Source organism: Aethalodelphis obliquidens, unplaced genomic scaffold (genome assembly GCF_003676395.1).
Source record: "Aethalodelphis obliquidens isolate GAN/ISIS:26980383/991018 unplaced genomic scaffold, ASM367639v1 scaffold71, whole genome shotgun sequence".
In the NCBI taxonomy this organism is placed as follows: domain Eukaryota; kingdom Metazoa; phylum Chordata; class Mammalia; order Artiodactyla; family Delphinidae; genus Aethalodelphis; species Aethalodelphis obliquidens.
In genome coordinates, this window is record NW_020838015.1 from 2865069 (window position 1) to 2877480 (window position 12412).

At 41.6% G+C, this 12412-nt stretch overlaps 2 protein-coding genes across 4 annotated transcripts in view; one reads left to right on the forward strand and one right to left on the reverse strand.

The window, feature by feature from the left end:
• The window catches only part of MED14 (mediator complex subunit 14), a 75129-nt gene extending 71024 nt beyond the window's left edge, over positions 1-4105 (reverse strand). For 2 of the 3 annotated variants that reach the window (XM_027091476.1, XM_027091475.1), the window contains exon 1: positions 3538-4105. In XM_027091476.1, the coding sequence (XP_026947277.1) occupies positions 3538-3749 (212 nt within the window). In that variant the 5' untranslated portion in view covers positions 3750-4105. Of the gene's footprint in view, positions 1-3150; positions 3425-3537 lie in introns of those variants that run through there. The other variant, XM_027091477.1, reaches the window with a different exon arrangement.
• LOC113611888 (putative uncharacterized protein MED14OS) lies at positions 3850-5660 on the forward strand (the record flags this gene model as incomplete). Its single annotated transcript, XM_027091302.1, is given in 2 exon segments — positions 3850-3993; positions 3995-5660. Coding segments are annotated over 2 exon segments (291 nt in total), but the record flags the coding sequence as incomplete, so codon positions are not given.
• Between the last annotated feature and the right edge of the window lie 6752 nt (positions 5661-12412).

Sequence of the window (12412 nt, forward strand, 5' to 3'; positions counted from 1 at the left end):
CCGCCCCCCCCCCAGAGACCCTAAAAGGATCATCTCTTGCCAGAGGTGGTGTCATTTCAGGGACAAAGGACAGGCTTTGCTGCCTACATCCCCCCCCCCCCCAATTCCTCCTAATCTATTTAAAATTCCTTTATGGATGACAAATCCACCACTTGGGGCAAAAACCAACCCTAAAGGGCGAATCTTTGGAGGAAGTCACAGAAACCTTGTTTACACCAAAGCGTTTTAAGACAAGTTTACATGACTGAGATCCTAGCATTTTCTGATTTTAATTAAAAGAGGTTTTTAAAAGGAAGAACCTACGTCTCTAAAAAATCACAGCAGAATGTAAATTCTAAAATGAAAGCATGTATTACATGAGTCGGGGGAGGAAATGAACAAGCAAAAGGAAAAAAAATAGAAATCTGGGGCCAAAAACAAACCACCTTTTTTACTTTCAATAGTCCACAGACAAGCATCAAATGTGGCAGAAATAAGACTCAAAGTATACCTTGAACACTGGTTTTATATTAATACATTAATCCTGGCAGTTTTTACCTGGAACAAGGAAAAATACATGATTTAGGAACTTCCAAGGTATATTCCTAAACCAATTTTGGTTACCACAAATCAAAAGAGAAAAAAGTTATTTTATATACCTATGTATCAAGAGCAACAGTGAATTTTCCCCTTAAATTCCCCAGGTCTACAATGACAGGTGCCCTGACTTAGAACAGTTATTGTTCTAAGCCCTGGGGGAGGTAGCAAACAACTCAAAATCCCTGTCCTCATAGAACTTCCAGTGAGGAGGAGACAGACGACAAACAGTAAATGCTGCAGAAAAACAAAGCAGTGAGTAAGAAGGATAGGTTGTAGGGGCAGAGTACTTCTCATGGGTGATCACCAAAAAGTCTTTCTGATAAGTTACATCTGAACAAAGACCTAAAGGAAATGTGAAAGCAAGCCACACAGATTTCTGCGAGAAGAGCAAAGGCTCGCAGGTGGAGTGTGCCTGACCCTATCAAGAAAGATCAATAAGAATAGCGTGACTGAAACAGAAGAAGCAAGGAGAGTATTAGAAATGAAGTTAAAGAGGTAAGGGAGAGAAGACACATCATGTAGGATATTAAAGGTAGACCACAGTCTTGGTTTGCTCAAGATAGTCCCGGTTTATGCCTGTCGTTCTGCCATTGCTATTAATAGCACCACCTTTCATGCTCAAAAGTGTCCTGACTTGGACCATAAATTTTATGGTCACTCTCTATATAGGTGACTATAAAAAGTTTTTACTCTAAGTGCGATGGGGAAGCACGGGAAAGTTGTGAGCAAATAAGTTTTAAAAGGATCATCCTGGGGCTTCCCTGATGGCGCAGGGGTTGAGAGTCCGGCTGCCGATGCAGGGGACGCGGGTTCGTGCCCCGGTCCGGGAAGATCCCACATGCCGCGGAGCGGCTGGGCCCGTGAGCCATGGCCGCTGAGCCTGCGCGTCCGGAGCCTGTGCTCCGCAACGGGAGAGGCCACAACAGTGAGAGGCCCGCGTACCGCAAAAAAAAAAAAAGGATCATCCTGGCTATTTTATGGAGGAAAAACCGTAGAGGGGCAAGGGTAGCAGCAGAGGCCCCAGTTAGCAGACTACTGCAGTAACACGAGCAAAGGATTAACACTTGATGGAAACGTTGAAAAGTGGTCAGATTCTGAAGTCAGAGATGACAAGACTTGCTAATGTACTGAGTGTGGGATTGGAAGAAAGAGGAGCCAAGAATTACTCCAAACTTTCTGGCCTAAAAGCATCAAAAGGAAGAATGGAGGTACTATTTAGTGAGATAGGAAAGTTTTGGGGGCATCGAATGGAATCAGCAGTTTGGTTCTGGACTTGGTCCAGAACTTGCCCATTAGGTACTTAAACGTAGGCACCTGGATACAGAGTCTGCAGCTCAGTGGAGGCGCCTGTGCTGGAGAAATAAGTATGGGAATCATCAACCTATAAAGGGTGCAGGATGAAGTATAAAACTATATACTTATTCTACAGCAATAAAATGTTTCTTTTCGGGCTTCCCTGGTGGCGCAGTGGTTGAGAGTCCGCCTGCCGATGCAGGGGACACGGGTTCGTGCCCGGTCCGGGAAGATCCCACATGCCGCGGAGCGGCTGGGCCCGTGAGCCATGGCCGCTGAGCCTGCGCTCCGCAACGGGACAGGCCACAACAGTAAGAGGCCCGCGTATCACAAAAAAAAAGTTTCTTTTCATAACTAAGTCCTGAAACAGTAACAACAACACAATTCAAAGAAGTGCTACAAATGCCCTATGGAGAAACAAATTATACAAATTACCCAAACACTGACGGCGGCAGTTTTCAACAGTTTCCCATAGCTCTACATAGGACGGGTACATGATATCTTCTCATGGATACTCAAATTCTTATGAAATCCAACAACTAATGGTGCAGAGAAGTATATTACCACAATAATCCCTCATCATGACAGCTATTTAAGTTTCTCATTACACGGGCGCGGGTGGGGAGGCTTCTTTCTGTAAAGTACAGTGTATCAAAATTCTCAGAATGATGTTTTACAGGAATAAGTGGAGCCTATTCTAATTCTTTAAGTCATCTGCAAAAAAAAATATTTTAACAGTCTCTAGCAACAAAGTACTGTGACACTGCACAGCCTAATACCTACATACTCGTGTATTTCAACTGAATACACTGATCTGGAGCCTACCAATAGATAAAAGATAAAAACGAATCTAGATGAAAACTAGTAACTCTTACTTTTTCTGAACATGAATTTAAAAGTGTAAAACAGCAATTCAAGTATATATACCCCTAAATTTTAGTTTCTTCACACACGTGAAAATCTTTACAGTGTATTCCGATCCTATTCTGAAGAGATTAACACCCTAATCATGTCGCAAGGCATTTCACCCGGTAACTTGGTGATTTACAAACTCCGTTCATACCCCAAGAGACAATAACAGCAGGCTAGTTACAAAACAATCTTACACTAAATGCGTGAAGACTTCAGTCCCAAACGTTCCAGAAAAACAAACAAACTTGGAATCCAAAATTTCACATTATTTTATACACAATACATCTCCTGAGTTCAAACTTTGTCAGGAGTAATTACAACCCACATTTAAAATGTACCGTAAGAAGCTGTAAAACAATTTCTCACCTTTGGGTTTTTTGGGGGGATTTTTTTGTAACTCGAATAGTATGTATTCCTAAACCGTAATCTTGGGGTCTGGGCTAGAAAGCTTCCAACCAAGAAATCAATAGGGTTCAGCTGGCAAATCGAGCAAAAATTCCAAGGACTGGCTTTTCAGGGAGTCTAACAACGTGCATAATTCACAAGTCTCGGCTGCTTCATCTCCAGAAAGACCCCAAACGCAAAGCTTCTCCTCCACCTCCGCTGGGCCCCAAGAGTTCAAAAATTCTAGACTAAGCAGTCCAGCAAAGAGGAGAAAGCAGCAGCCTTTTGGGGAGAAGGAGGTGCGAACCTCTCAGCCGGCTGGGCGGGAAGGGGGGGCTGGGGAGCAGGCGTGGATTTCGCGGCACTTACAGATCAGTCAGCACCATGAGCTCCGAGTAGGCCCGGTGCAGCAGAAATTCGATGAGGGTGCTTAGCCGGTAGCCAGGGCTAGCCGCCGCCGCAGCGGCCGCCGCCACGGCGGCTCCCGGAGGAGGAGGCGCCGGGGCTGACGCGGGGCCGCTGCTGCCCCCTCCGCCGCCTCCGGGCGGGACCAGCTGGTTCTCCAGCTGCACTGGGGCCATCGCGGCGCAGAACCGGGCTTGGCGCAGCGGCAAAAGATGCGGACCTCGAGTCTCCCTCCCGGGCGCTCGGTCACCGCGCCGATGTGGGCGCGGGCGGAGTCGCCGCCGCCGCCGCCGCCGCCGCCGCCGCCGCCGCCGCTTACTACCGCCAGGCCGCCTCTGAACAGGAAGCCGTGCGCCGGCCGCGGAGGCCCGCCCCCATGTAGCGACAAGCCCGCCGGCTCCAGGGACTGGAGCAAGGGGCGGGGGGGGAGGGGGCAGGGGGGAGGAGGGAGGGCGGGGAAGCGGGGCGGGCGCCGCAGAAAAGCTGCGCTCCCGCAACCGATCAGATGCAGCTCCGCCAGGCAGCCGCAGCATCCATGTTGTTGACTGCCCAAAGCGGAAGTTGTTAGGCAGTACTGAAGGGGAGCCAAAGGGGAACTTCCGACAGCAACCTGTGCCTTTTCTCCCTGCTGTTGGGCGCGCGGACGCTGGGGGGCGCGTGGGAGTGGGGCGGGGCCGGCGCGCTGGCGGGAAAAGCGGAAGCGGGGGCCGGGCGCCCCCGGAAGTGGATGTGAGGGCGGGGCCGGTGCGAACGTCAGCAGTTGCTGCGCCCTTGCCCTCTCCGCCCTCTGGGATTTAAAAGCCTCCAATTTGCGCTGAGGTGTCGATCAACGCTCCCCAGGTGGGTGCAACACGATCGGGAGGCCACCCCATCCCAGATGTTTGTGACTTGTGGTTCTGGACTCGCAAATTGTTGCGGCTGCGTGCTTCTGACTTCTCAGATCTTTGCCCCGCCCACAGTCTGCCCATGCGCCTTTCGTGGGATAGAAGACGTTTCCGTCATTTTTTTTTTTAAACTGTGGGAAAAGATTCGAGAAAATCTGATTAGGGGTAGGAGCAGGGCCACTGGCAGAATAACCTCACTTTAACGGAGTTGAATATATGCTGAGTTCTTTACCGACCCCCAAATCCTGGCAGTTCTACCACGGAAACAGCCCTTAAATCCTCTACCGCTGATTCTCCCACTTGGTTCTTGTCCCTGCCCTTGAAGTAGCCGCCCTGCCTTCCAAGGACTTTCAGTTCATCTTCTGTGCCCTACTGCCACTTTTTCTCCCCTCATAATTCACGTTTAATAATTTTGCTTCCTGCGTTAAAGCGGCGATTCTCAACCTTGCCTGCACGTTGGAATCTTGGGCGGTGGAGGGGTGGGTGGCTTTAAAAAATATTTATGCCACCCCCACCCCCAATACATTCGACTTTAATTGGTCTGGGCTTCAGGATTTTTAAAAGCTTCCTAAGTGATTTTAATGTGCAACCGTTTAAAAGCGTCAATTGCTGCGACCCTTTTCAAACATCTATTTGCAGATTCTTATCTGTAACTCTTAGGTGTAAGAGATGCACATGCTGTTCCCTAAGGTTAAAATACTCTCATTCTTGTCCACTTGTGTAATTCTTAGTCGTTCTTGAAGACCATTCACCTGTCTTTTGAGGGTGTAACTTTTGGAGTGTAATTAATCACTTGCTCCCTCTTTTGTGATCCTAAAGCACATTTACACAAACAATACCATCATAGTACTCAGCAAAAGACATTAGATTACTTACACCCCCACCCCCACACACACAGGTACAGTTGCTGGAGGGCAGATAACCTCCCTAAGATTCATCCCTATGCTGCTACCTCAGGAAACAAACACATTGTTTCTAAGTTAGTTAGAATGTTACCTTTTTTTTTGCAGTTGTTTTGATTTGTTTTACTGAAGGTTCTTTTTCCTCTTCTGAAAACTATTGACTTCACTTAAAACGCCGTGGTGGTCACATACACACAAGATGTACAAGATGGTCCTTAAGGTCTTTTCTAATACTCACATTCTGATTCTGTGTGATGTTGATGGGATTTTAACTCTGCCTTATTGCATTTATTAAACACAGTTATACACCATGCCTCTTGGTATTCATTCTATTTGGCAGTAAGATTCTACCTAGAGAAATTACAACCAATTTGCAAATAAAAAAAAGTAATGGGTGGATGGGGGTTGTTTTAGAAAAGAGGAATTTTCACCGGCATCCATCGGGTTAGATATTAATGAAATTTCTGTGAGTCTGAATACGTATCTTTAAAAATTGAAAAGTACTGGTTATTAAAAACGATATTCTAATGGAAAATAGGGTGAAAATACAAGAATAGAACTGTGAGACTTGATGTGCTTGAATTGTTGGAGATCGGGAGGTAATTTAAATGAAAACTGAAAGTTATAGCGCACCTCCCAACCTGATAGTACAGACAATTAAGCAAATATAGGAACTGCTAATCGAAAAAATGACTAAGGAAGGAGAGAAAATGTTAGCATGTTTGGCTGAGTTTCTAAAGGAATGGCTCATACCCAAACTTTTGGAAACGGTGTAATTTATCATTTTAAAGCCTACAGTACAATGTTTGGCACTGTAGCATAAATACCTAATTTTTCATTCCCACTCTTCAATTGTTGCTCTATTTGGTCATCACCAGATTCTATCACACCTGAGATAATTTCAGAACTAGCAGCATATTTCCTCAGCTCCTAAATCAACCTAACACTTTAGATCTTTCATGAAGTCAATCTGATTTTAATGAGGAACAATTTGACTGCAAAATATGGGGAAAAAAGAACATTTCCTTATAAGCCCTTTTGATGGAACATTGAAAATTTGATACATATACAGTTGACCCTTGAACAACTTGGGGGTTAGGGACACAGACCCTCCTTGCTGTCAAAAATCCATGTATAATTTATAGTTGGCCCTCCCTAACTGGAATTTCTCCTTATCTGCTGTTCTGCGATTTTCAACCAACCTCGGATCATGTAGTAACATTTACTGAAAAAAAAAAATCTGCATATAAGTGGACCCATGCACTTCAAACCCATGTTGTTCAAGGGTCAAATGTAGTTTCCTTTTGAAACATACAGCTGCCCCTCAGACACAAAAGTCTGGGAAAGGAAATGAAAAGTATTTTTTCTTTCTTTTTTTTATGATATTACAATCAATTCCTCCAAAATGGAGAGCAAAAGCAGTAACTGCTTTCATTTAAGAGATGCTCCTTTCATAGTGAAGTTGAGGGAAGGAACTCACTGTGAGTATGGTCTGACCAACCTAGAAAAAATGAGAACACTTGGATGGCTTTGCATATAGAAGAAAACCCAAACTTCTTAGTGTAGTCTCTAAAGCCATTAACACAGTGGTCCTTGCCTGCTTCTCCACCTCCATCTCCTGCCACTCTTTCCTTCATTCACTTCACTGTAACTTCACTGGATCAAGTACATGCCATTCCCTAAGGTGTTAGGGCTTGTCTACTGTTCCAGATACCTGAAACACTGGTATCCCAGCTCTTCACGTGGCTGGCTTCTCATCCTTCCAGTATCAGCTTAAATGAGAAAATCCTCAGAGAGGCCTCTCCTGACTCTATGATACTAGGCAGGTACAAGGAAGTTCATCGCAACGTTGTTTGTAGAAGCAAAAAAATAAGAAGAATCTCAACTGTCTCTCAGTAGGAGAATGGATACATAAATTACTGTATTTCTACATACCTCTGTAATTGAATAAATTAGACCTACATGTACCAACATGGAGACACCTCAAAAACAATATGGAATGGAAAAAACCCCATCTTTTTGATACCATTCCTATTTTTAAAGCACACAAAATACTCTATAATTTAATATATCGTAGACAAAGTAAAAAATGTAAATGAGGCTAATAGACACCACCTTCAGGATAGTAGTTACTTCTAAGGAACGGTTAGGGATGAGGTGATGCTTTTTATTGGTTATTAGCTATTAGTTATATCTAATGGGTTTCTTGAAGAACAACCTGAAGGAAATGTGACAATATTAATATATGTTAAATCTGGGGATAGAGATATGATTGTTAATATATTCTGCACTTTTCAATACTTTTGAAATATTTCATAATTTTTAAATTTTTAAATTTTCTATTAGTATTATTTACACAAGCTGCCATAACGAACACCCCACCAAATCTCAGTAACTTAGCACAGAAAGGGTTCATTTCTTGTGCTCACAAAGTTCAGTAAAGATGTACCTGATGGAGAGGCTCTCCTGTAAGTAATAACCTACAGATACAGTCTCTTTTCATCTTGGGAAGCCATCGCTCTAACCTGGAGATTTTTTTTTTTTTATATATCCACCCACATTCCATCAGCCAGAATTAGCCACATGGCTTGTTTAAAAGGCCAGGGAGCTGGGAAGTATAGTCTTCCTGTGTGCCTAGGAAGAAAATGAAATGGTTTGGTGAACAAATAACATTGTTTTTACCACAATATTAAGGTAGTCTTTTTTTCTTAGAGCACAACATCTGAAATCAGACCACTTAGAAAAAGATCCTAGCTCAACCACTTATGATCTTAATGCTTTCCAGGAAGTTACTTCATTTCTCTGGGTTTCTCAGTTTGCTCATCTGTAATAATAGTATTTACCTCAAAGGATGATTATGAAAACTAAATGATGTTTATTCTTTCTTTAATTTTACTGAAATATAGTTGATTTACAATGTTGTGTTCAATTTCTGCCATACAACAAAGTGACTCAGTTATACACACATATGTTCTTTTTTTTTTTTTTTTTTCGGTACGCGGGCCTCTCACTGTTGTGGTCTCTCCCGTTGCGGAGCACAGGCTCCGGACGCGCAGGCTAAGCGGCCATGGCTCACAGGCCCAGCCGCTCCACGGCATGTGGGATCTTCCCGGACCGGGACACGAACCCGTGTGCCCTGCATCGGCAGGCAGACTCTCAACCACTGCGCCACCAGGGAAGCCCACACATATATTCTTTTTCATATTCTTTTCCATTATGGTTTATCACAGGATATTGAATATAGTTCCCTGTACTATACAGTAGGGCCTTGGTGTTTATTCATCCTATATATAATAGTTGGCATCTGCTAATCCCAAACTCCCAAACCCTCCCTCCCCCATGTCCCCCACACCACAACCACAAGTCTGTTCTCTATATATGTGAGTCTGTTTTTGTTTCATAGATATATTCATTTGTGTTTTCTTAAAACTTATTGAAAACTGACATTTTTTTGAATTTTATTTAATTTTTTTATACAGCAGGTCCTTATTAGTTATCTATTTTATACATATTAGAGTATATATGTCAATCACAGTCTCCCAATTCATCCCACCACCACCACCCGTCCCCCCCCCGGCACGTTACCCCCTTGGTGTCCATACGTTTGTTCTCTACATCTGTGTCTCTGTTTCTGCCCTGCAAACTGGTTCATCTGTACCATTTTTCTAGGTTCCACATATATGCATTAATATAGGATATTTGTTTTTCTCTTTCTGACTTACTTTACTCTGTATGACAGTCTCTAGGTCCATCCACGTCTCTACAAATGACCCAATTTCATCCTTTTTATAGCTGAGTAATATTCCATTGTATATATGAACCACATCTTCTTTATCCATTCATCTGTCGACGGCACTTAGGTTGCTTCCGTGACCTGGCTATTGTAAATAGTGCTGCAATGAACATTGGGGTGCATGTGTCTTTTTGAATTATGGTTTTCTCTGGGTGTATGCCCAGTAGTGATATTGCTGGGTCATATGGTAGTTCTATTTCTAGTTTTTTAAGGAACCTCCATACAGTTCACTATAGTGGCTGTGTCAATTTACATTCCCAACAACAGTGCAAGTGGGTTCCCTTTTCTCCACACCCTCTCCAGCATTTGTTGTTTGTAGATTTTCTGATGATGCCCATTCTAACTGGTGTGAGGTGGTACCTCATTGTAGTTTTGATTTTCATTTCTCTAATAATTAGTGATGTTGAGCAGCTTTTCATGTGCCTCTTGGCCATCTGTATGTCTTCTTTGGAGAAATGTCTATTTAGGTCTTCTGCCCATTCTTTGATTGGGTTGTTTGTTTTTTTAATATTGAGCTGCATGAGTTGTTTATATATTTTGGAGATTAATCCTTTGTCCACTGATTCATTTGCAAATATTTTCTCCCATTCTGAGGGTTGTCTTTTCTTCTTGTTTATAGCTTCCTTTGCTGTGCAAAAGCTTTTAAGTTTCATTAGGTCCCATTTGCATATTTTTGTTTTTATTTCCGTTACTGTAGGAGGTGGGTCAAAAAAGAGCTTGCTGTGATTTATGTCAAAGAGTGTTCTTCCTATGTTTTCCTCTAAGGGTTTTATAGTGTCTGGTCTTACATTTATGTCTTTAATCCATTTTGAGCTTATTTTTGTGTATGGTGTTAGGGAGTGTTCTAATTTCATTCTTTTATATGTAGCTGTCCAGATTTCCCAGCACCACTTATTGAAGTGACTGTCTTTTCTCCATTGTATATCCTTGTCTCCTTTGTCATAGTTTAGTTGACCATAGGTGTGTGTGTGTTTATCTCTGGGCTTTCTATCCTGTTCCATTGATCTATATTTCTGTTTTTCTGCCAGTACCATATTGCCTTGATTACTGTAGCTTTGTAGTATAGTCTGAAGTCAGGGAGTCTGATTTCTCTAGCTCTGTTTTTTTTCTCAAGATTGCTTTGGCAATTTGGGGTCTTTTGTGTCTCCATACAAATTTTAAGATTTTTTTTCTAGTTCTGTAAACAATGCCATTGGTAATTTGATAGGGATTGCATTGAATCTGTAGATTGCTTTGGGTAGTACAGTCATTTTCACAATATTGATTCTTCCAATCCAAGAGCATGGTATATCTCTCCATCTGTTTGTGTCATCTTTGATTTCTTTCATCAGTGTCTTATAGTTTTCTGAGTACAGGTCTTTAAACTCCTTAGGTAGGCTTATTCCTAGGTATTTTATTCTTTTTGTTGCAGTGGTGAATGGGATTGTTTCCTTAATTTCTCCTTCTGATCTTTTGTTGTTAGTGTATAGGAATGCAAGAGATTTCTGTGCATTTATTTTGTATCCTGAATCTTTACCAAACTCATTGATTAGCTCTAGTAACTTTCTGGTGGCATCTTTAGGATTATCTATGTATAGTATCATGTCATCAGCAAACAGTGACAGTTTTACTTCTTCTTTTCAAATCTGTATTCCTTTTATTTCTTTTTCTTCTCTGATTGCTGTGGCTAGGACTTCCAAAGCTATGTTGAATAATAGTGGTGAGAGTGGACGTCCTTGTCTTGTTCTTGATCTCAGAGGAAATGGTTTCAGTTTTTCACCATTGAGAATGATGATTGCTGTGGATTTGTCATATATGGCCTTTATTATGTTGAGGTAAGTTCCCTTTATGCCCACTTTCTGGAGAGTTTTTATCATAAATCAGTGTTCAATTTTGTCAAAAGCTTTTTCTGCATCTATTGAGATGACCATATAGCTTTTATTCTTCAATTTGTTAATATGGTGTATCACATTGATTGATCTGCATATATTGAAGAATCCTTGCATTCCTGGGATAAATCCACTTGATCATGGTGTATGATCCTTTTAATGTGTTATGGGATTCTGTTTGCTAGTATTTTGTTGAGGATTTTTGCATCTATATTCATGAGTGATATTGGTCTATAATTTTCTTTTTTTGTAATATCTTTGTCTGGTTTTGGTATCAGGGTGATGGTTGCCTCATAGAATGAATTTGGCTGTGTTCTGTCTGCTGCAAATTTTTGGAAGAGTTTGAGAAGGATGGGTGTTAGCTCTTCTCTAAATGTTTGATAGAATTCACCTGTGAAGCCATCTGATCCTGGACTTCTTTTTGCTGGAAGACTTTTAACCACAGTTTCAATTTCATTACTTGTGATCGGTCTGTTCATATTTTCTATTTCTTCCTGGTTCAATCTTGGAAAACTATACCTTTCTATGAATTTGTCCATATCTTCCAGGTTGTCCATTTTACTGGCATACAGTTGCTTGTAGTAGTCTCTTATGATGCTTTGTATTTCTGCAGTGTCTCTTGTAACTTCTTTTTCATTTCTAATTTTATTTATTTGAGTCCTCTCTTTTTCTTGATGAGTCTGGCTAAAGGCTTATCAATTTTCTTTATCTTCTCAAAGAACCAGCTTTTAGTTTTATTGATCTTTGTTATTGTTTTCTTTGTTTCTATTTCATTTATTTCTGCTCTGATCTTTATGATTTCTTTCCTTCTGCTAACTTTGGGTTTTGTTTGTTCTTCTTTCTCTAGTTCCTTTATGTGTAAGCTTAAATTGTTTATTTGAGATTTCTATTGTTTCTTGAGGTAGGCTTGTATTGCTATAAACTCCCCTCTTAGAACTGCTTTTGCTGTATCTCATAGGCTTTGGATCATCGTGTTTTTGTTGTCATTTCTCTCTAGGTAATTTCTGATTTCCTCTTTGATTTCTTCAGTGATCTCTTGGTTATTTAGTAGACTGTTGTTCAGCCTCCATGTGTTTGTGCTTTTTACGTTTTTTTCCCCTGCAATTTATTTCTAATCTCATAGCATTGTGGCCAGAAAAGATACTTGATATGATTTCAATTTTCTTAAATTTACCAAGGCTTGATTTGTGACCCAAGATGTGATCTATCCTGCAGAATGTTCCATATGCACTCAAGAAGAAAGTGTAATCTGCTGCTTTCAGATGGAATGTCCTATAAATATCAATTAAATCTATCTGGTCTATTGTGTCATTTAAAGCTTGGTTTCCTTATTAATTTTCTGTCTGGATGATCTGTCCATTGGTGTAAGTGAGGTGTTAAAGTCCCCCACTA